At 46.6% G+C, this 21,351-nt stretch overlaps 1 protein-coding gene across 1 annotated transcript; it reads right to left on the reverse strand.

Moving 5' to 3' along the window:
* Positions 1–1,674: 1,674 nt before the first annotated feature.
* MYOC (myocilin) lies at positions 1,675–18,399 on the reverse strand. Its single transcript, XM_033197595.1, has 3 exons — positions 17,583–18,399; positions 4,874–4,999; positions 1,675–2,969 (listed from the first exon to the last, which is right to left on the reverse strand). Exons 1-3 carry the CDS (start codon positions 18,145–18,147, stop codon positions 2,185–2,187), a joined length of 1,476 nt encoding a protein of 491 aa, XP_033053486.1. The 5' UTR covers positions 18,148–18,399; the 3' UTR covers positions 1,675–2,184.
* Positions 18,400–21,351: the final 2,952 nt, after the last annotated feature.

Here is a 21,351-nt window from a genome sequence, read left to right on the forward strand (position 1 = left end):
AAAAGAAAAGCCAGGCCTGGTGCAGTGGCTCATGCCTGTAATCCCAGCACTTTGGGATGCTGAGACAAACAGATTACTTGAGGTCAGGAGTTTGAGACCAGCCCAGTCAACATGGTGAAACCCCTGTCTCTACCAAAAATACAAAGATTAGTTAGGCATGGTGGCACATGCCTGTAATCCTGGCTACATGGGAGGCTGAGGCAGGAGAATCAACTGGATCCCGGAGGTGGAGGTTGCAGTGAGCCGAGATAGCACCACGGCACTCCAGCCTGGGTGACAGAGTGAGACTCCTCAAAAAAAAAAAAAAAAAAAAAAAGCTGCCTCATAGGTCTGGCCATTGGAACTCAGAGGACACCAAATCTGGAACTGGATACAGAGATGTGGATGCCAGCAGCAAAGCTGGAATCTGTCTGATGGCTAAAATCAGGTGTGAGACACTCTGCCTGGGTCCTTCCCCCGAGTGCCAGTGTGCCCTCACCCTCACTTGTCTCAAGCATAGATGCCACCTCAAAGACGTGGGGAGACGAAAAGCCTGAACTGGTTGACAACACACTGATGTGGTGGAATCCAAGCTGAACTGGCAAATGAAGTGTTCTACCATTAGGTACGATGGCAACTGAAGAGGGAAATTAAGTTCGTCATTAAAACATAATGCAGCCAGGTGTGGTGGCTCATGCCTGTAATCCCAGCACTTTGGAGGCCGAGGTGGGAGGATTACTTCAGGCCAGGAGTTTGAGACAAGCTGGGCAACATAGTGCAGTCCTGTCTCTACAAAAAAATTTAGAAAATATTGCTATAAGGGCTGGGAGGATAATGGACTTATTACTGGGTGTAGAGTTTCAGTTCTACAAAATGAAAAATGTTCTGCAGATGGATGGTTGTGATAGTTGCCCGATAATATGAATGTGTTTAACACCACTGAGCTGTGCCCTTATAAATGGCTGGGATGGTACATTTTGTTATATTTTACTGCAGTTTTAAGAGTTGGAATAACAAAACAATGCTATAAGGTTTCTCCACCTGAGGTTGTGGCTTATAAAATTCATGCTCATGATGACTGATAAAAACTGAAGTGGAAGGGCCAGGTGTGGTGGCTCACACCTGTAATCCCAGCACTTTGGGAGGCAGAGGCGGGCGGATCACGAGGTCGGGAGATCAAGACCATCCTGGCTAATACAGTGAAACCTCATCTCTACTAATAAATACAAAAAAAAAAAAAAATTAGCCAGGCGTGGTGGCGGGCACCTGTAGTCCCAGCTACTTGGGAGGCTGAGGCAGGAGAATGGCGTGAACCTGGGAGGCGGAGTTGCAGTGAGCTGAGATTGCGCCACTGCACTCCAGCCTGGGCAACAGAGTGAGACTCCGTCTCAAAACAACAACAACAACAAACCAAACTGAAGCGGAGTTAGGGTGAATAGAGGGTGGGTTCAGGGGAGAGATGGAAAGATTGCTCAGGTAGTACCGAGAGCACCAGGAGATGCAGGTGGGAAGGTATGGATGCTGCTATTTGCTTGGCGTCATCCTGCGCAACATCTCAAAACCAGGCACAAGCCTCTCAGTTACACACACACACATCCTGCAATCACATCTCCCAACCTGAAGGAATTACTTGATGGTTGGAATCTGTACCCTTCTCTTAAGCAAAGATTCCCACAAAGTTCAAGGCAGAGAATGTTGGGTAAGAAAATTTTATTTCACAATGCAAAGGGTTATGTGAGACCCAACTGTATTCTATCTGAAGCATTAGAAGCCAATTGTAGTAAATGCATCTTACTTATGTTCGACGCTGGCCAGAAGAGCTATTCTGCTTCATTTAGAAGTTATGCTTTTCCTTGTGGCTTGTGGTAACCAGGTAACATGCAAGAGCAATGGTTTTCAGGAAGAAACTACTATACCTTATAGCTTTGGCCCCAAATCACAAGAAAACTTGAACTATGTCATTAAACATCCCATAAATGCTGACAGAAGAAAAGGATAGTTATTATCATATGAAATTGTCTATGCCCTCAGACTACAATTCCTGCATAGTCAGATGGTGACCATGTTCATCCTTCCGGATTAATGAAAACCTGGAAAGCAGTCAAAGCTGCCTGGGCCCTGGCTGGCTGGCTCTCCCTTCAGCCTGCTCCCCCCAGGAGCCCTGAGCATCTCCTTCTGCCATTGCTGGCACAGCTTGAAGGCTTTTCACATCTTGGAGAGCTTGATGTCATAAGTGACCATGTTCAAGTTGTCCCAGGCAAAGAGTTTCTTCTCCAGGGGATTGTAGTCAATCATGCTGCTGTACTTGTACCGGTTCTTGAATGGGATGGTCAGGGTCTTGCTGATACCTGTGCCTGTGTCATAAGCAAAGTTGACGGTAGCATCTGCTGAGGAGTAGCTGCTAATGGTGTACAAGGTGCCACAGATGATGAAGGCATTGGCGACTGACTGCTTACGGATGTTCGTCTCCCAGGTTTGTTCAAGTTCCAGATTCTCTGGGTTCAGTTTGGAGAGGACAATGGCACCTTTGGCCTCATCGGTACTGTAAATGACCCAGAGGCCTGATTCATCCACAGCCAAGTCAATGTCTGTGTAGCCACCCCAAGAATACGGGAACTGTCCGTGGTAGCCGGCCCCAGGGATTTCCTTCTCAGCCTTCACTGTCTCGGTATTCAGTTCATATCTTATGACAGTTCTGGACTCAGCGGCCTGGAAATAGAGGCTCCCCGAGTACACCACAGCACCGGTGCTTTCCAGTGGCCTGGGCAGTATGTGAACCTTAGAAGGGTAGCCCTGCATAAACTGGCTGATGAGGTCATACTCAAAAACCTGGCGGACATCTGTGCCAACTGTGTCGATCCTCCATGTGGTCTCCTGGGTGTAGGGGTAGGTGGGCTTGGGGTCTCGCATCCACACACCATACTTGCCAGTAATTGTTTCTGCTGTTCTCAGCGTGAGAGGCTCTCCTACCCAAACTAGTTCTCCACATCCTGGTGAATTCAGAAAAGAAAACGAAGCACCACTTAATCCATAATCTTTCCAAACACAGACAGTGATCATGCGGAAGCTTGGCAGAGCCATAGATGTGAAAGCCCTAGAGACAAATCGTCTGGGTTTAAAGCCAGGCTCTGCCACCCACTGGCTGTGTGACTTTCAGTAAGTTACTTAGCTCTCTACACCTCAGTTATTGCATTTGTAAAAGGGGATACTAATAGTGTTTTGGGTAGTAGGGCTGTTGTAAATGTTAAATGTAATTATGTATGTTAAGTGCTTGGTATAGAGTAAATATGTGGTAAATGCTATGTGATCAATCTGTGTTTCATGTTATTGACAATTATTGCTACCACTGAGGGACATGCATGGGAGTGGGAGCTATAAATATTTAAAGTACAATTCACTCAGTATCAGTTATAAGGATGAAAGTTGCATGGAGGGCTTCAACTGCATTTGTAATATTCTACTTAAGCTGAGCAGGGACTCATGGGTGTTCATTGTATTACTTATTGTGACTTTCATGCCTGGTTTGTTTCATTACTATAAGATAGGAGAGAGAAAAATCAACTCATAAGAATAATCTCCATTCAACAAAGTTTTTCAAGCCCGATCTGATGAGTCACATATTTCATACATCATTTTAATATAATCATGAAAATAATTATTTTTTGAGATGGGGTCTTGCACTGTTACCAAGGCTAGAGTGCAGTGGTGCAATCACAGTGCACTGCAGCCTCGACCTCCTAGGTTCAAGCAGTCCTCCCATCTCAGCCTCCTGAGTTGCTGGGACTACAGGTGCCTGCTACCACTCCTGGCTAATTTGGTTTAGAAAATAATTTTTTAAATGTAGTGAAGAGACAGTTGAAAATTTAGAGTTACCAGAATCACAACAGATGTCTGTACTTTTTTTTTTTTTTTTGAGACGGAGTCTCACTCTGTCACCCAGGCTGGAGGGCAGTGGCATGGTCTCGGCTCACTGCAACCTCTGCCTCCTGGGTTCAAGTAATTCTCCGGCCTCAGCCTCCCAAGTAGCTGGGATTACAGGTGTGTGCCACCATGCCTGGCTAATTTGTGTATTTTCAGTAGAGACAGTGTTTCACCATGTTGGCCAGGCTGGTCTTGAACTCCTGACCTCAAGTGATCCGCCAGCCTTAGCCTCCCAAAGCACTGGGATAACAGGAGTGAGCCACTGCGCCTGGCCCAGATTTCTCTACTTTTAATGGGCACCTTCGGTTTCCTCATAGAAGGTAGAAACACTTTGCTGCTCATATGTTAGAGAACTGTGTTTTAAATATTTTATAACCACTACTTGCATGCATGCCCTTCAGTGCCAGTAATCATTGTCAATAACATGGATAGTCAAAGTTTCTGGAAATCACAGTATTAGTCATAAAGTTGGACTTTTAGTGAACACTTTGAAGAGAGCCAAACTGTACTTTTCCTAAGTGGCCAAAGTTCAGAAAACATACTGTTAGTAACAGATTGTGGCTGAGATGGTGCTTGGTGTACACCTGTCCCTAAAATAAAGATATGAAGGCGGTGCTACTGAAAAATGTAACTTCTCAAGTATACTTAATTCTACATGACAATCAAGGGGATGAAATCAACACATCTCTCATCTTGCCCTGTGCAGCCCCGCCCAGCCTCCCAAGTGTGGGTGATTGGATAGAGGGCTTGTTAGGGAAAGGCTGGCTCCTGCAGACCTGCTCTGACAAGGGAACAGAGAGAGAGAGAGAGAGAGAGAGTTCTGTTCTTCTTCTCCTCCTCCCCTCCCTCTGCTCCCAGGGAAGTTAGTTTCCCCTTTGGGTGGGCATTTACCCTATACTGATTCTCTGAAACACAGCACTAGACATGAATAAAGACCACGTGGGCACAAAAGGGAAGAAACCTAACTTCATACCGTTGTCTCCCTCTCTACTCCTGAGACGGCCGGATGGGCTCTCCTTCAAAATTCGGGAAGCAGGAACTTCAGTTAGCTCAGACTTCAGTTCCTGGAAGGCCAAAGTGTCCAAATTCCATGTAGAAACTGCATTAAAAGAAAGAGACAAAATTTTACTGTAAGAAAAAAATGGCCCAAGGATTGACTGTGTTGAGGATGACATTTAAATAGGCTGCCGGCCGGGCGTGGTGGCTCACGCCTATAATCCCAGCACTTTGGGAGGCTGAGGCAGGCAGATCACCAGAGGTCAGGAGTTCGAGACCAGCCTGGCCAACATGGTGAAACCCTGTCTTTGCTAAAAATACCAAAAAACCAGCTGGGTGTGGGGACAGGCTCCTGTAATCCCAGCTACTTGGGAGGCTGAGGCAGGATAATTGCTTGAACCCAGGAGGCGGAAGTTGCAGTGAGCCGAGACTGCACTATTGCATTTCAGCTTGGGCAACAAGAATGAAACTCTATCTCAAAACTAACTAAATAAATAAGTAGGCTCCCAAAGATATAGTGTTTGAGATTTGATTTTAAATAAGGACTGGGGATGGGGTGGGGGTCAGAGAAGGGAAGATAAAAAGTGTTTGGACTGTGCTGATAACAGTTGGGCCTGAGTGATGGCTACATTGGAGTTCATTGTAGTCTCTCTACTTTTGTGAATGTTTGAACAATCCCATAATTTAAAACCTCATAAATAATAAATTGCATAGCAATGTGCCTGCCTTACAGTTTATTCAAAATCAAATAAGATTTTAATTAATTTCCACTAGAAGGGCTGATTTGTGAATAGGTGAGCTGTAATTTCAGGAATGTGGAGACAGTCCTCAGCATCTTCTTAGATGTCTCAATTTCAACAATTAAAAATTCACGAAAAATTAGCTGGGCATGGTGGTAAGCATCTGCAGTCCTAGGTACTTGGGAGGCAGATGTGGGAGGATTGCTTGAGCCCAGGAGTTCAAGGCTGCAGTGAGCTATGATCCTGCCACTGCACTTCAGTCTGGGTAACAGAGCAAGGCCCGGTCTCAAAAAAAAAAAAAAAAAGAGGCCAGGCACAGTGACTTAAGCCTGAAATCCCAGCACTTTGGGAGGCCAAGGCGGGAGGATCACTTGAGGCCAGGAGTTCAAGACTAGCCTGGCCAACATCGTGAAATTCCATCTCTACTAAAAATACAAGAATTAGTCGGGTGTGGTGACACATGCCTGTAGTTCCAGATGCTTAGGAGGCTGAGGATCATTGAACCCAGGAGGCAGAGGTTGCAGAGAGCTGGGATTGTGCAACTATACTCCAGCCTGGGCAACAGAGCAAGACTCTGTCTCAAGAACAACAACAGCAAAAAAAAAGAATTTAATTGTGGCTCATGTCTGTAATCCCAGCACTTTGGGAGGCCAAGACAGGAGGAGCACTTGAGCCCAGCTGTTCAAGACCAGCTTGGGCAACATAGGGAGGCTCCTTCTCTTAAAAAAAAAAAAGATAAAAATGTACTGCATGACTTAAGGTTTTTTCCCTTGTTATATGTAAATATTCTTGTAAGAAGTAACATATTAAGCTTTATTCTTTCAGTAGAAATATTCTGCCTGATTCCTTTCTGAGACCAGTTTTGCATAACGGAGAAGCAGTGTGCGCACAGTTCTTACAGGAGTTTGGGGTGGGGACGGTGTGCCATACAGAAGGGAAGCGGGTGGGCAGCACTGGCTAGACAGTAAGTGATCACAGTGTGCTACACATCTCTACTCTTGCTTAGGATTATGATCTTACAGCAAGGATGTAGGATCATCTTACAAGGATGAGGCAACAGCCACAAGGAACAGGCTTGGCTGTTTTAAAATGCAGTTAGGCCAGGCATGGTGGCTCACACCTGTAATCCCAGCACTCTGGGAAGCCAAGGTAGACAGATCACTGGAGCCCAGGAGTTCAAGACAAACCTGGGTAACATGGTGAAACCCCATCTCTACAAAAAATACAAAAAGTTAGCCAGGTGTGGTGATGTGTATCTGCAGTCCCAGCTACTTGGGAGGCTGAGGTGGGAGGATCACTTGAGCCCGGGAGGTCGAGGCTGTGGTGAGCAGTGACCGTACCACTGCACTCCAGCCCTGGCATAGAGTGAGACCCTGTCCTCCCCTCCAACCTCCCAAAAAACCCATCACATGCACACAAAAACAAATAAAATGCAGATTTGGTAAGTATTCAGGTATGGCAAGGCCAACAGCCTAGGAGGCAATTGTCACTGAAAAGCAAGTTAAAGCCAAATTATAGAGACAGTAAAAAGATCAGCAGTTTTGGGGTGAGGAAGGGATGATGAGGTGAGGCACAGAGGACTTTCAGGGCAGTGAATACTGTGTATGATGCTATAATGGTGGACACATGGCACTATGCATTTGTCCAAACCCATAGAAAGCGCAACACCAAAACTGAAGTCTAATTTAAACTGTGGACCTGGGGTGATGTGATGCAGGTTCATGAGCTGTAACAACTGCTCTGGTGGGAGACGATAATAATCGTGGAGGCTGTGTATGTGTGGGGGCCAGTAGTATCTGGGAACTCTCTGTACTTTTCTCTCGATTTTGCTGTGAACGTAAAACTGCTCTTAAAAAAAAATAATTTTTACAGGTTGTTGTACTCACAGATCCCAAGAGGAAGGGGGCCACACTAAGCCCAGGAGGCCACCTGGGGAAGCACCAGGGTTGCTCCAGAGGAAGAGGGTGCCAGGGGAAAGTGTGGGAAAGAGCCTTTATTCTTTCTATGGGAAGAAAAGGGCAGGCAGGTAAACAGGTTTAGGATTGGGGAGTTTGAATAATTTCAGCAGGCTCTGGGGTCATAGGAGTTTTCTCTAATTGTCCGGTACCAGGCCCTGGGGTGATTAGGTCAGGGGGACAGTGGCCTTGAGTTTGAGCCAGATGGAGGTGGTCACAGGGTGTAGGCTGTGGACTGGTTGGTTTGCATATGAAAGCTGTGCTGCCACGCGAGTCCTTTGCTATCTGTAGGAACTGGAGGGGCAGTCCCTCCAGTGTTTGCAAGGCCCAGACAGCAAAGCATCAGAATAAAAAGACACGCTTAATACACTGGGCTTTTCTCTTGCTGAACCTCTGAGTCACTTCTCTGCCTTTTGAGCAACTTGTTCCCCGCTCAGTATTCTCCGGTGTTCAGGACAGTGGGAGGAAAGTCAGCGCATCACCTGAGGCCGGGGCGCCTACACAGCTGAGGGTCAGGAAGACATGTTCTGCCTTTGATCATTTGTTTGCTCAACTCTCCTAAATTTAGATTTCAGGCAGAGAGGATCACCACAGCAGTCTTAGTCCTCTGGTTGTACCACATTTCATCAAAGCCACACATTATTTTACATTTTCACATCTCCGGAATCAGAGTACCTTGTTTGAGTTGCTGGGGTTCGGCTTCAACAAATTATAGTACTGGAAAAAAATTCTCCCTGGAAGGAGCTGAAGAAAACATTCAGCTAGCTCTCAAGTACAGGCTGGGCCAGACAACCCTGCTGCCCACGGTGAGCCAGCTTCTCTCCTCTACCCTTCTCTCCTCTCCACCCCTGCCTCTGTGGCTGCAGTTGTTCAACGAGCCTCCCTAAAAGTGTTAATGCCCTGGAGGTGGGTGGGTCCTCCATCCCTGGGATATCCCTCAGTCTAGAGTGCACCATGTGAGTAGTTAAAACCCATAAGCTGGCCAGGCACAGTGGCTCATGCCTGTAAACCCAGCACTTTGGGAGACCGAGGTGGCGGGATTGCATGAGGCCAAGAGTTTGGGACCAGGCTGGGCAACATAGCGAGACCCCATCTCTACAAAAAATTAAAAAGTTAACTGGGTGTGGTGGTGCAGCCTGTGGTCTCAGCTACTTAGGAGGCTGAGGCAGGAGGATGGCTCTTGAGTCCAAGAGGGCAAGGCTGCAGTGAGCTATGATCAGGCCACTGCACTCCAGCCTGGGTGACAGAGTGAGACCCTGTCTTAAAAAAAAAAAAAAAAAGAAAGTCTCATAAGCCAAAATGTATAGGCAACTGAGGACATCCTCAATGTGCATTCCAAACTCAGGGGCAAATGGGAGTAGCCCCAGGGACATGGCAGGCTTTCATTATCCCTAGCCTCAAATCCACAGAGCTATTTATCCATCCTTTCAGTCACATTGCTGGAGCGCCTATTGAGTAGAAGGCTGTGCTAGGTGCTCAAGATAAAAGGTGTCTAAGACACAAGTTTGTCTAATAGGCTAGTCTATGTTAAACACACACACACACGCACACACACACACACAGTTGGTCCATGCCCTTAAGGAAATCATAATCTGGCAAAGTCCTCATAGCCGAGAAGGAAAATGGGTTTATTCTGGGCTGCTGCAGAAACCAGAGTCTCTTGGACAATCCCAGTGGCTCCTGAAGAGTCCTGGAAAGTTTATTTCGTTCCCTGCCTCTCCTTCTCCGTATCTGAGGTTCTGCGGGGGTGAGGAAACCCCTTTGTTCTTCATTCTAAAGGTTGCATTGGCCTAGGAGGGTATCCAGGGCAGGGACTGATTCACTAGGTCAAATGGAGGTTCCTTAGACCAACCTGAGACCAGTACCAGCTGCTTCCCTTCTCCCCCTGTGCAGGCACCACACACCTCTGGCAGGGACTTGGTGCTGCCCATGGGGGAGAGGGACAGGGTGCCCGAGGTTCCCTGTTCTTCTGTGCTGCCAGGGAGAGGTAAGAGAGAGTGACCCCCTTCCTGTACATAGGGTGGCAGAACCATCTGTAGCCTCCTTCTGTGCTGCTGCCTCGCCCATTGCCACACCTTCTCTCTTAGGCTGTTAGGAGCAGCCCACTGCTGCCTGGCCTCCCCAGCCTCCTACAATGTGCAGAGGCTTATGCGATGTGGCAAACTCTTGCCGGGACAATTTTTCAAAATCAGGGCATTAAGCATGTTCCTTGAATTGAGCTGGTTTCCTTTCATCTGTACCTTTTCTTGGATCACTGCAGACTCTGCCTCAGGACAATTCAAATTTCATTGTCTCAACTCTCAGAATATAAGAGTTGCTGGGCGCGGTGGCTTACGCCTGTAATTCCAGCACTTTGGGAGGCTGAGGTGGGTGGATCATGAGGTCAGGAGTTCGAGACCAGCCTGACCAACATGCTGAAACCCCATCTCTACTAAAAATACAAAAATTCACCGGGCATGGTGGCGCATGCCTGTAATTCCAGCAACTAGGGAGTCTAAGGCAGGAAAATCATTTGAACCTGGGAGGCGAAGGTTGCAGTGAGCTGAGATCGTGCCATTGGACTCCAGCCTGGGTGACAGACAGAGACTGCAGACAGCACCTGATAAAGTTTAACTATCTCTACTACTTATTAAGTGTCTCTTATGAGCCAGTACTGTGCTGGGTGCTTGCTACTCACTACTTTCAAATAATGGTCCTGAAAATGAACGTTAATATCCCCTTTTGCAAATGAGGAAACTGAGGTTCAGAGAGGTTAAGTAACATGCCCAAGGTCACACAGCTAAGTGGTGTGGTTGGGACTTGAACCCATGTCTTCCAAGGCCATGGCAGCTGTGAACTCTTCTATCCTGTGCTGAGGAGGTGTGTCAGTTATAAACGTATTGCCTCTCAGAGCTGAGTGCACCCTTCCACGCATGCTGTCTGAAGAACAAGAGCGTTAAAGTGAGCACGATATTGAAATATCTCAGTAGAGGGCGCTGGAGGGACATCGTGGGAGGAAGAAGGTCTGCAGTTTTCCTGTCCTGCGTCCATAGGCGGTGTGACTGTGAGGACATTTGGTGGAGTCCTGCCCCAGCCACGGACCCAGAGCGAAGTTCTTCTGTGACCTCACAGCCACAGCCTGGCCATAACCTTTCCACAGCCCTCCCAGCAAGGAACCCAGAGTCCCTGCACAGGGACCTCAGTGCTCGGGAGGCCTCCTGCCTGTGCCTGCCCTGACTCCCACCATGCCCATGCCACGCGTTGCAGGTTGCCCTCCTCACCTGCACTGGGAGGCGGCCTATTGCAGCTGCAGACCAGATGAGGCCTGCGGACATCAGCCACCTTCTCTCCTAGCTGATGTGCTGAACCTCACCTTCCCCTTCCAAGCTTGTCCCGCACCCTCCCTCAGCCCTAGGTGCCTGTGGAGTTCACTTCTATCTACAGTTGCTCTTTCATCACTGTCAGTAATCCTTTAAAGGAAACTTCCCCAGCTTAACCCACTGTGTGATTTCTTTTTTTTTTTTTTTTTTTTTTTTGAGACGGAGTCTCGCTCTGTCGCCCAGGCTGGAGTGCAGTGGCGCGATCTCGGCTCACTGCAAGCTCCGCCTCCCGGGTTTACGCCATTCTCCTGCCTCAACCTCCCGAGTAGCTGGGACTACAGGCGCCCGCCACCTCGCCCAGCTAGTTTTTTGTATTTTTTAGTAGAGACGGGGTTTCACTGTGTTAGCCAGGATGGTCTCGATCTCCTGACCTCGTGATCCGCCCGTCTCGGCCTCCCAAAGTGCTGGACTGGACCCAGATTTCTCCTGGAGGCTTTAGAAGAGCCTCAAAATGCTGTTCACCACTTTGTGCGGTGACCCACTCCTGGGGCTGCGCTCAGGTCCCAGTGGGTTGCCCTATAAACTCTCAGCTCCTGGACTGTGCACTCAATCCTCTTATCAGTTCTTCCACCCTCACTGGCAAAGAAGAGGCAGCAAAGGTGCCTGACTGGTGCTGGGTTCCCCGCCGGCTCCCACCATGGCCCTTAGGGCTCTGAGCAAGCAGCCATTCAGTTTGTGCCTTGCAGGAGCCACTCCTTATGTGCATTAGCTGGAATAAACATGAACTGCAATAAAACATAATGTCAGGGCATGGCTTCCAGGATGACTGCAAGGCCAGTTCCCAGTTGGCAGGGGGGATGGTTAAATTATGAGCCTGCTGGCTTCTTCTAGGTCATGTCAGCCAGGAGCATCTGGCAATGGTCAGCCTCCAGGAATAGAGCCATCTGGCATGCGGATGGAAGCCCAGAATAGAGGATGCAAGACCCAAAGGCAGAGAAGCAATCTCCTAAAGGGGCCTGGACCTAAGCCAGAAGTCGTAGCTCCTAGTTCAGCTCTTCCACGTCCTAGCTGTGTGACTTTGGATAAATGACTCCACCTCTCTGAGTCCCAGTATTCTGTGCTGAGTTGTTTAGATGATTACATAAGGAAGTATAAATGAAATGGCCCTCAATGAAGATGTGTCAACACTAAAATTTCTCTGGAATGTTTTAAAATCACTAACATTTCATTGTGAATGGAGGAAAACCAAAAGGAGATTGTGAAAATATTAAGGACTGGACTGTGTCAGATAGTTAGCATTTTTAGGGTTTTTATTTTTTAGGTTTGTGTGTGTGTGTGTGTGTGTGTGTGTGTTTTGAGACAGAGTCTCACTCTGTCACCCAGGCTGGAGTATGGTGGCACGATCTCAGCTCATTGCAACCTCTGCCTCCTGGGTTTAAGCAATTCTTCTGTCTCAGCCTCCCGAGTAGCTGGGACTACAGGTGCCTGCCACCATGCCTGGTTAATTTTTGTATTTTTGGTAGAGACACAGTTTTACCATATTGGCCAGGCTGGTCTCCTGACCTCGTGATCCACCTGCCTCAGCCTCCCAAAGTGCTGGGAATACAGGCGTGAGCCACTGCTCCCAGCTGTTTTTTTCTTTTTCTAGGTTTTTAAAAATGTTAAATTCAGTCCTTCTGTGGTTTAAAGGTTCATGTCTATTACAAAATTCTGGAAATGTTCTGCATTCTCTGCCCTCACTTCTTTATAGACTTGCATTTTAGAGACCTCAATCTGGACACTAAATTTATTAACTCATTTGTCTATAGACATAGGCATTGTAATAATTTTCACAGATATTTTCTATCACTGAAAAGTTTAGTCCATATTACATAAATGAAAGGAATGAAATAAAACAAGCTATGCCTACATGTCTACAGGTTGTCAGAAACATCTTAGGAAAGTGAAGACTAGCTAATAGACTATTGTCCTGAGTACTGCTCTAACTTGTACTGTCTCTAGAATCAACGCATGTTATTAAAATGTTATGTACATGTTGACATGTTGATTATTGAATGATGCTTTAAAACAATAGTGGAACTCTGGCCGGGTACAGTGGCTCATGCCTGTCATCCTAGCACTTTAGGAGGCCGAGGCGGGTGGATCACAAGGTCAGGAGTTCAAGACCAGCTTGACCAACATGGTGAAACCCCATTTCCACTAAAAATACAAAAATTAGCCGGGCATGGTGGTGTGTGCCTGTAATCCCAGCTACCTGGGAGGCTGAGGCAGGAGAATCGCTTGAACCCAGGAGGCAGAGGTTGCAGTGAGCCGAGACCATGCCACTGCACTCCGGACTGGTGACGGAGTAAGACTCCATCTCCAAAAAAAAAAAAAAAAAATAGTGGAGCTCAAGCAGAAGAAGCCTTTCTAGTTATATTTTATCCACTGAGTGGCCGCTGCTCAGCACTGCACTCAGCGCTTCCCTGTGTGACTGCTAATTTGTATGATGACTCCCATGAGGGATTATCATCCCCATCCTATTCTGGGTAAGGAAAGGGAATCTGCAGCACTTGTATTGGACATCTCAGGTTTTTCTGCTCCACCCTCCACTCACATCCTGCCCACCTTTTTGCAGTCATTGCTGAGGCAACCTGCCTCTTGCAGGTATCACCTGCGGGGACCTCGCCTCAGCCACCCTGGCCCAGCTTCTCTGACTTTCTGCATAGAAAGTCTACAAGAACAGGCCAGATGCAGTAGCTCATGCCTGTAATCCCAGCACTTTGGGAGGTAAACATGGGTGGATACTTGAGGTCAGGAGTTCAAGACCACCCTGGCTAACATGGTGAAACCCTGTCTCTACTGAAGAAGAAAAATAAATACAAAAGTTAGCTGGGTGTGGTGGTGGGCACCTGTAATCCCAGCTACTTGGGAGGCTGAGACAGGAGAATTGCTTGAACCCAGGAGATGGAGGTTGCAGTGAGCCAAGATCGTGCCACCGCACTCCAGCCCAGGGGACAGAGCAAGACTCCATCTGAAAAAAACAAACAAAAAACAGTCCACAAGAACAAATCTTGTCCCCACATCCGAGTATCATGGAAATGCAATATACTCCATGGGATAGCCCTTGGCCAAGAGGGTATCAAATCCATGGGCAAACACTCCCCTCTTCTGTCGCAGTCTACATAGCCCCTCTGAAGGGCTTGGTGGGTTCAAACCTCCATTGCCCACTGTGGTGACCAGCTTGAGAAGGCCCCCACTTTGTGGCTTTCCTGCCTTCCCTGTCTCACTCTCCCCTGTCTCCACTTCTCTTTTTTTTTTTTTTTGGTTGAGGCAGAGTCTCACTTTGTCGCCCAGGCTGGAGTGCAGTGGCCGGATCTCAGCTCACTGCAAGCTCCGCCTCCCAGGTTTACGCCATTCTCCTGCCTCAGCCTCCCGAGTAGCTGGGACTACAAGCACCCGCCACCTTGCCTGGCTACTTTTTTTTTTTTGTATTTTTTAGTAGAGACGGGGTTTCACCAGGTTGGCCAGGATGGTCTCGATCTCCTGACCTTGTGATCCGCCCATCTCGACCTCCCAAAGCGCTAGGATTACAGGCTTGAGCCACCGTGCCCGGCCTTCCACTTCTCTTCTCTAGGATCATGGTCTATATAAACCAACTGCACACAAGCCCTCTTTCTGGCTCTGTTCAACAGGAGACCAGTCCAAAGCAGGGGCTAAATGACAAACAAAGCAGGCCTTCTCTTGTGACAGTAATAATCAACTCTAATTTATCTTCTGGTAAATTATATAAATTATATATATTTTATTATATATACAATAAAATTATATATATTATACACAATAAAATTATATATATAATTATATATATATGTATTACATGTAACATATATATATTTTTTGAGATGGAGTCTCGCTGTGTCACCCAGGCTGGAGTGCAGTGGCATGATCTTGGCTCACTGCAATGTCTGCCCCCCGGGTTCAAGTGATTCTCCTGCCTCAGCCTCTGGAGTACCTGGATTACAGGTGCACACCACCACACCTGACTAATTTTTGTATTTTTAGTAGAGACAAAGTTTCACCACGTTGGCCAGGCTGGTCGCAAACTCCTGACCTCAAGTGATCTGCCCACCTCAGTCTCCCAAAGTGCTAAGGTTACAGGTGTGAGCCACCACACCTGGCCAATTTTTTCTACTTTTCAAAAACTATTATATATACATAAAATTTATATATGTACATATATGAAACTTTTATATAAGCCCAGAGTAGAAAAATTTCTATATAACTTTGTAATAATAGTTATGTAGTAAAATATGTCATATTATATGTATATAAAAACAAGTGATTTCCATTGTTACAAGGAGTTTTTTTCTACATAACTATTAATACATGATCAAGAAAGTGGTGGTAACAATTTGAGCTGCAGGTGGAATACGGAAAGGCTGCCTTCTCAGGCCTTACCTTTGTCCACTCAGCCTCACTAAGCTTCTCTACCCAAACCTCCACACCTAGTTCTTGCCACTCCTGCAAAAAAGCACACCCAGACTTATATTCCAGCCTCCAGAATGCTCCCTTTTCCCTAGATCTGGAACCTTGAAACAGATCTTTTGTTCCAAGTATTCCTGTATCTTTCTGTCTTTTACCTTTAGGGTCTATAAGCCAGAGGTCAGCTAAAGGTCCTGAAAGTCACTGAACCTCATGGCCAGCTGCAGTGGCTCACGCCTGTAATCCCAGTGCTTTGGAAGGCCAAGGTGGGTGGATCACCTGAGGTTAGGAGTTTGAGACTAGCCTGACCAACATGGTGAAACCCCATCTGTACTAAAAATACAAAATTATCCCGGCATGGTGGCACATGCCTTTAATCCCAGCTACTTAGGAGGTTGAGGTAGGAAAATTCCTTGAACCCAGGAAGCAGAGGTTTCAGTGAGCTGAGATCATGCCATTACACTCTAGCCTGGGCGACAAGAGTGAAACTCTGCGAGAGAGAGGGAGAGGGAGAGGGAGAGGGAGGGGGAGGGGGAGGGGGAGGGGGAGGGGGAGGGGGAGGGGGAGGGAGGAAAAGAAAGAAAAGAAAGGAAGTCACTGAACCTCAGAGGAAGAGGCCAGAATTCTAGCTTTGCCACTAACTGGTAGGTGGCCATCAACAAACTGAATAACCTCTCTGGGCCTCAGTTTCCATATCTGCAAAAATCAGCCAGTGGTACCGGATGCTCGTTAGGTCCCTTTCCAGTTCCACATTCTTGTACTAATGTAATTTCCTTCTTATGAAAACCATCCACTACTAGAAAAGAACTTCCATGTTTGGTCTTCAATATAATGGGATGTTGCCCTTATTTCAAAAGTGGAGTAGCTGGAAAGATCAAGAAGAAATATAAAATTAGGAAGCACATCTAGTAAGTCCCCAAAGACTTGTTAAATGACCACAAAAGAAGTTTTTCAAGCCTGTAGAAAGACTGAAAGAATCGTACCATAAGCTCCCCATACACTCAGGCTCACCAGTTTGTAATTCACCAGTTATCAATATTTTGCCACAGTTGTTTTACCCTTCTTTCTCTCGTTATCTATATATTTGCAGTCTTTCTTCAACCATCTGAAAGCAAATTGCAGACATCCTGATGCTTCTCCCCTGGGTACTTAAGCATGTATATCCTTAGAACAAAGATTTTATACTTCACAACCACAGTATCATTATCTCACCAAGAAACTGAACATTAATACAGTAACATAGTAATGAGCAGTCTATATTCAAATTGCCTCAGTTACCCCAAACCTGTTCCTCATAGCCTTTTTCCCCCTTGGATGAAGACACCAATCAAGACTCATGCACTACATTTGGTTAACACATTTCTTTAGTATCTTTAATATAGAAAAAGCCTGTCCCAACCCCTTTTTTCTTTCTTCCTTGGCACTGACATCTTTGACCCGTCCAAACTAATTGTCCAACAACTGAATTTACTTGCTTAGTTCCTCAATAGCAAATATATAGGAGCACACTTTCACAAACAGTGACACAAATACTGTCTTCCCAGCTAATAAGAGGAGCATTCTCCCTCCCACAACACACACACACACACAAATGCAAACTCACCTTCAGACAAGAAGGAACCAGGATGAACGGAAGAGCCTATCAGTCATCGCAAGAATTTGGTGACTTAAAAGCAGAGGTTCTCAGATTGGACTGAGTAAGAAAACTTTTGGAACAACATATTGAGGGAACTGACAGAGAGGTGCCACCTCTTTATTTTACCAAGGAAAAACATTTAAAAATAAACAAAAACTTACCACTTATTATCATTTCCTAAATCTATTGTAATTTCATAAATAAAGGTCATTTTAACACCAAAAGGTATGAATAACAATCTAAACAAAGGTTCAAAAAAGGATAGTGTTTTTCAAAAGGGACAGTAGGCAACTTTCTACTGCTCACATGCAGACACGTCTCACCCAGTCCTTTTATTTCTCCTTTTGCTACAGACTATCAAAATTGTCGTGGAGGGGCACAAGAACTCTGAACCACTAACCTAAATGAAGCCCTCAGGAGCTAAATTACTAGTAATACTTGAAGGTGATCGCTGTACTTTCCTTATCTGTCTTGTGCTAGCTGTGCAGTCTCTGAGAGAAAGGATAGGCAGGGAGGCCTGGGGCACCTGTAGCAGGTCACTATGAGCCATATCACCTGCTGAACTCAGAGTCCCCCCACTCTGCATTCTTACCTTCTCTGGAGCCTGGTGGCACATCCCGAGCAGTGTCTCGGATCTGGGGACACTGGCCCCTTCTCAGCCTTGCTACCTCCTGACTGCTGCTTTCCAACCTCCTGGCCAGATTCTCATTCTCTTGCCTCAGTCTCTTCTTCTCTTCCTCCAGAACTGACTTGTCTTGGAGGAGGTTGCTATAGGCAGTCTCCAACTCTCTGGTTTGGGTTTCTAGCTGGTCCCGCTCCCGCCTCAGGGTGCCCAGCTCCCTCTGCAGCGCCTCCTGGGTCTCCTGGGGCCTGGCAGCCCGGTCCAAGGTCAACTGGTGGTGGAGGAGGCTCTCCAGGGAGCTGAGCCGAGCTTTGGTGGCCTCCAGGTCTAAGCGCTGGGTGCTGCTGTCTTTCTGTAGGTCATGGATGACTGACATGGCCTGGCTTTGCTCTGGGCAGCTGGATTCATTGGGACTGGCCACACTGAACGTATACTGGCATCGGCCACTCCGGTCATTGGCCTTCCGGAGCTGAGCTGTCCTGGCCCCCACATCCCACACCAGGCAGGCCAGAAGCAGGACCTGGACAGCTGGCATCTCGGACCCAAAGCTGCAGCAACGTGCACAGAAGAACCTCAGTGCAGAGGCTGGGTGAGGCTTCCTCTGGAAAGCTCTGCTGTGCTGAGAGGTGTCCGGATGGGTGGCCTTGCTGGCTCATGCCGAGCTCCAGAGAGGTTTATATATACTGGGGAGCCAGCCCTTCATGAGGGAAGAGAGTGGTGGCCACGTGAGGCCGGGTGGGGCTGTGCACAGTGGGGGTTGCCTTCCCACTGCCAGCAAGACTCTTAGAAAATAACCTTCCAGAAGTCTGTTTGGAGTTTCTTTGAAAAAGAACATCCCAATTTATATACCCACATCCCAATAATAGTCCCTATGTCCCCACCTGGTTTTACACACACACACACACACAAACACAAACACATATACAGACACACAAACACATACACACACACTCTTACACATGTCCCCCTCATTCAACAGGACTACCGGTGTGCTGATTCCAACAAGGATATATTTCCAGTTTATATTTCCATTCACTCTACAAACTCACTGAGAACCTGCACTGTGCTAGGCACTATGCTAGGAACTGGAGATCCAGACAAGTCCTTTAAGACATGTAGCAGGGACAGAGACAAATAACAGCCAGCCAGAACACAAGGACAGCACCCCAGCCGGCTCCAGGGAGCACATTCCTATGGAATCTGCAGATTTCCTCCCTCACCCCTAGCTTTAAAACAACTGTGTATCTTTGGGAGAACTTTCTAATTTCAGTCTTGCGTCTCAGGCACCAGTGTCAATGTTAGTCTCTAAATCAGTTCTTACTCTGTGTGTGTGCATGCGTATGTGTGTCTGTGTGTGTGTGCATGCCATGAACCTCACTGGTGAAACCTCGGGGACCCTTCTCAGAAAGATGTTTTTAAATATATAAAATATAGATTATAAAGGAAACAAATGATAATGAAATATAATTATCAAAATATTAAAAATTTAAAATAAACATGTTTTGTTATTTGTTTAAACACGTTAAAAACAAGATCCAGCAGGAAGTCTAATTTCAAAGTAGTTTTGAGTGTAAATGATATTTCACTTACAACGTATCCGCAACAACTGTAATGTAGTGTAAAATGTCTGTGATTTCTATCAGTAATGACAAAATCACAGGTACTGTTATTACCACTTTGAGTTTATGGCTTTATTCACAATGAAATAAAATGTTACATTTAGTTAGAAGGTGGTAAAAATAAAAACATAATTTTTCCCCATTCAAATTCACAGGCTTTCTGGACTGTAGGTTAATAATCCCTGCTTTACATTAATAAACCCAAAGAGAAAAACAAAAAGCAAATGGCAATAGCCGATAAATATACCAAAACTGTGGGAAGTAACTTTAAGCCACTTAAAATAATGCTTGCATTTTGAGCAACTGCATGTGGTTAATACCAACAACAATGTCAATACTTGTGAAGTAAATATTTCCAGTCTGCCCTGGCCGACTCACCTCCAGAGTGGAGAAACACAGTTTGCTCTAAAGATTCTATTCTTTGATTGGTTCTGAAGCTAAGCCTGAACTTGAGACATTTACAAATGGGTGTCTGTTTACAGCTATTCTCACTGTCTGAATCAGATAGTGAACGTCGCCGAAATGATTTTTCAAAAAACCAATCATATAGTCAGCAAGACCTAGGCTTGAATCTGTTTGGCTTAACTCACAGGAATGTTTTCTTTCTCTTGAAAGAAACGAGATTGTCCTTGTGCTGCTAACTCCACAGAGAAAAAGAGTTTCCAATAAGGAGGAACGTAAGTAATCTTACAGCCTCCAATTACTACCTTGTGACTTGCTCAGAATTACTCTGTAAAGGAAAAATATAGTATTAGAAGTTGTGTCTCCTGACTTCCCTTGAATTGATTTTTTCCCCCTACAATATAGCCCTCCCTCCTAAAACCCAGGATCGTGTGGCCTATAATCCCTGTGGTCAGTTCCCACCGCCCTTGAATGAATCTTTGTCTTTTTTGCCCATACACTATCCCTCTCTTTTTCTTCTCCCCTGCTCTGCAGGTTACTCCGTGCTGTCAGCAGTCACTGCAGAGCTGTGTGGGTGCTGGTCAGGGTGAAAAGTTTAACAATCTCTGGCATTTTCCACTTGCTCTGGCCCAGTTTTTGAATGCCAGGCAAAAGCTACCACCAGTTAGTCTCTGCATTCTTTTTGGTTCTTGGCAAATGCCATTGTATATGCTTAGGGAAAGAAAATGTGGCTGTTGGGTTCATTGAGCTTTCCTGAAGCATTGTGGCTCTCAGTCCTGGAGTCTGATGTGATCCAGTGAGGACTGACGGATCGCACAGGTTCTGCCTGCCTTCCTGTGCCCCTCCACCTCCCCTGTGGCTCAGCTGCTCCAGCTCTGCCTCCTTCCCCTCTCAACATCCCCCCTCACAGAGAATCACAGGGAAGTGTTCACAGAACACGACAGCTGCAAGGGTCTTTACAGCCGAGAAGACTATGGCCCAGGGAAGGAGAGAGACTTGCCCATGGTCTCCCAGCCAACAAATGGCAGAACCAGAAAGAAAACTGAGTCTCCTGATTGCAAGGTTTTCAACCGTCTTCCATAAGCCAAGTCCACCAAAGGGCTGAGTAGTTGCCCAGAAGACATGAAAGAAAAGACTCAAGTCACTTCTCCCATGAATGAATGGCCTAGGAAATGAGCTTGCTTCCTATATTCCCATTAAATAAAGGCCTTCGTGAAAGAAAACCCATGCACACCCTGGAATTTTAACAGCTGACTTTATGAAACTGCATCCCTTCATGAATAGTCTTATTCTCCTCCAAGCAGAGAAAAGAGAAAAAAAAAAGGCTCACAGGAAGCAACTGAAAACTCCCAACCCCATGAACGGCACTGAACATCTCGGCAGCTTCAGCCTTGCCCTTTTCACCTTCCTGCCTTTTAGCACCCGCTCAGCCCCAGCATCCCCACTCCCTGCAGTCCCCACCTCCTGGAATTCTCCTGGACGTGGAGGCCCCTATCCCTCTGAGAAAACACTGTCCCCTCCAGATTCTCCGTTAGACTAGTTTCCATCTCCATTTCCTTTCTGCAGCCTGGAGCCAAGGAGTCTCCAGCTCAGATGCACCAGGACGATTCACGGGACATGAGGCAGGCCAACTGCAGCCCTGTGGCTGTTAAGGGATACGGCCCACAGTTCTTCAAGGTCGTGGTTATTTCCCTTCTTTCAGCACTGGGTTTAAGTTG

This window comes from Trachypithecus francoisi, unplaced genomic scaffold (assembly GCF_009764315.1).
Source record: "Trachypithecus francoisi isolate TF-2019V2 unplaced genomic scaffold, Tfra_2.0 Lachesis_group5, whole genome shotgun sequence".
NCBI lineage: Eukaryota > Metazoa > Chordata > Mammalia > Primates > Cercopithecidae > Trachypithecus > Trachypithecus francoisi.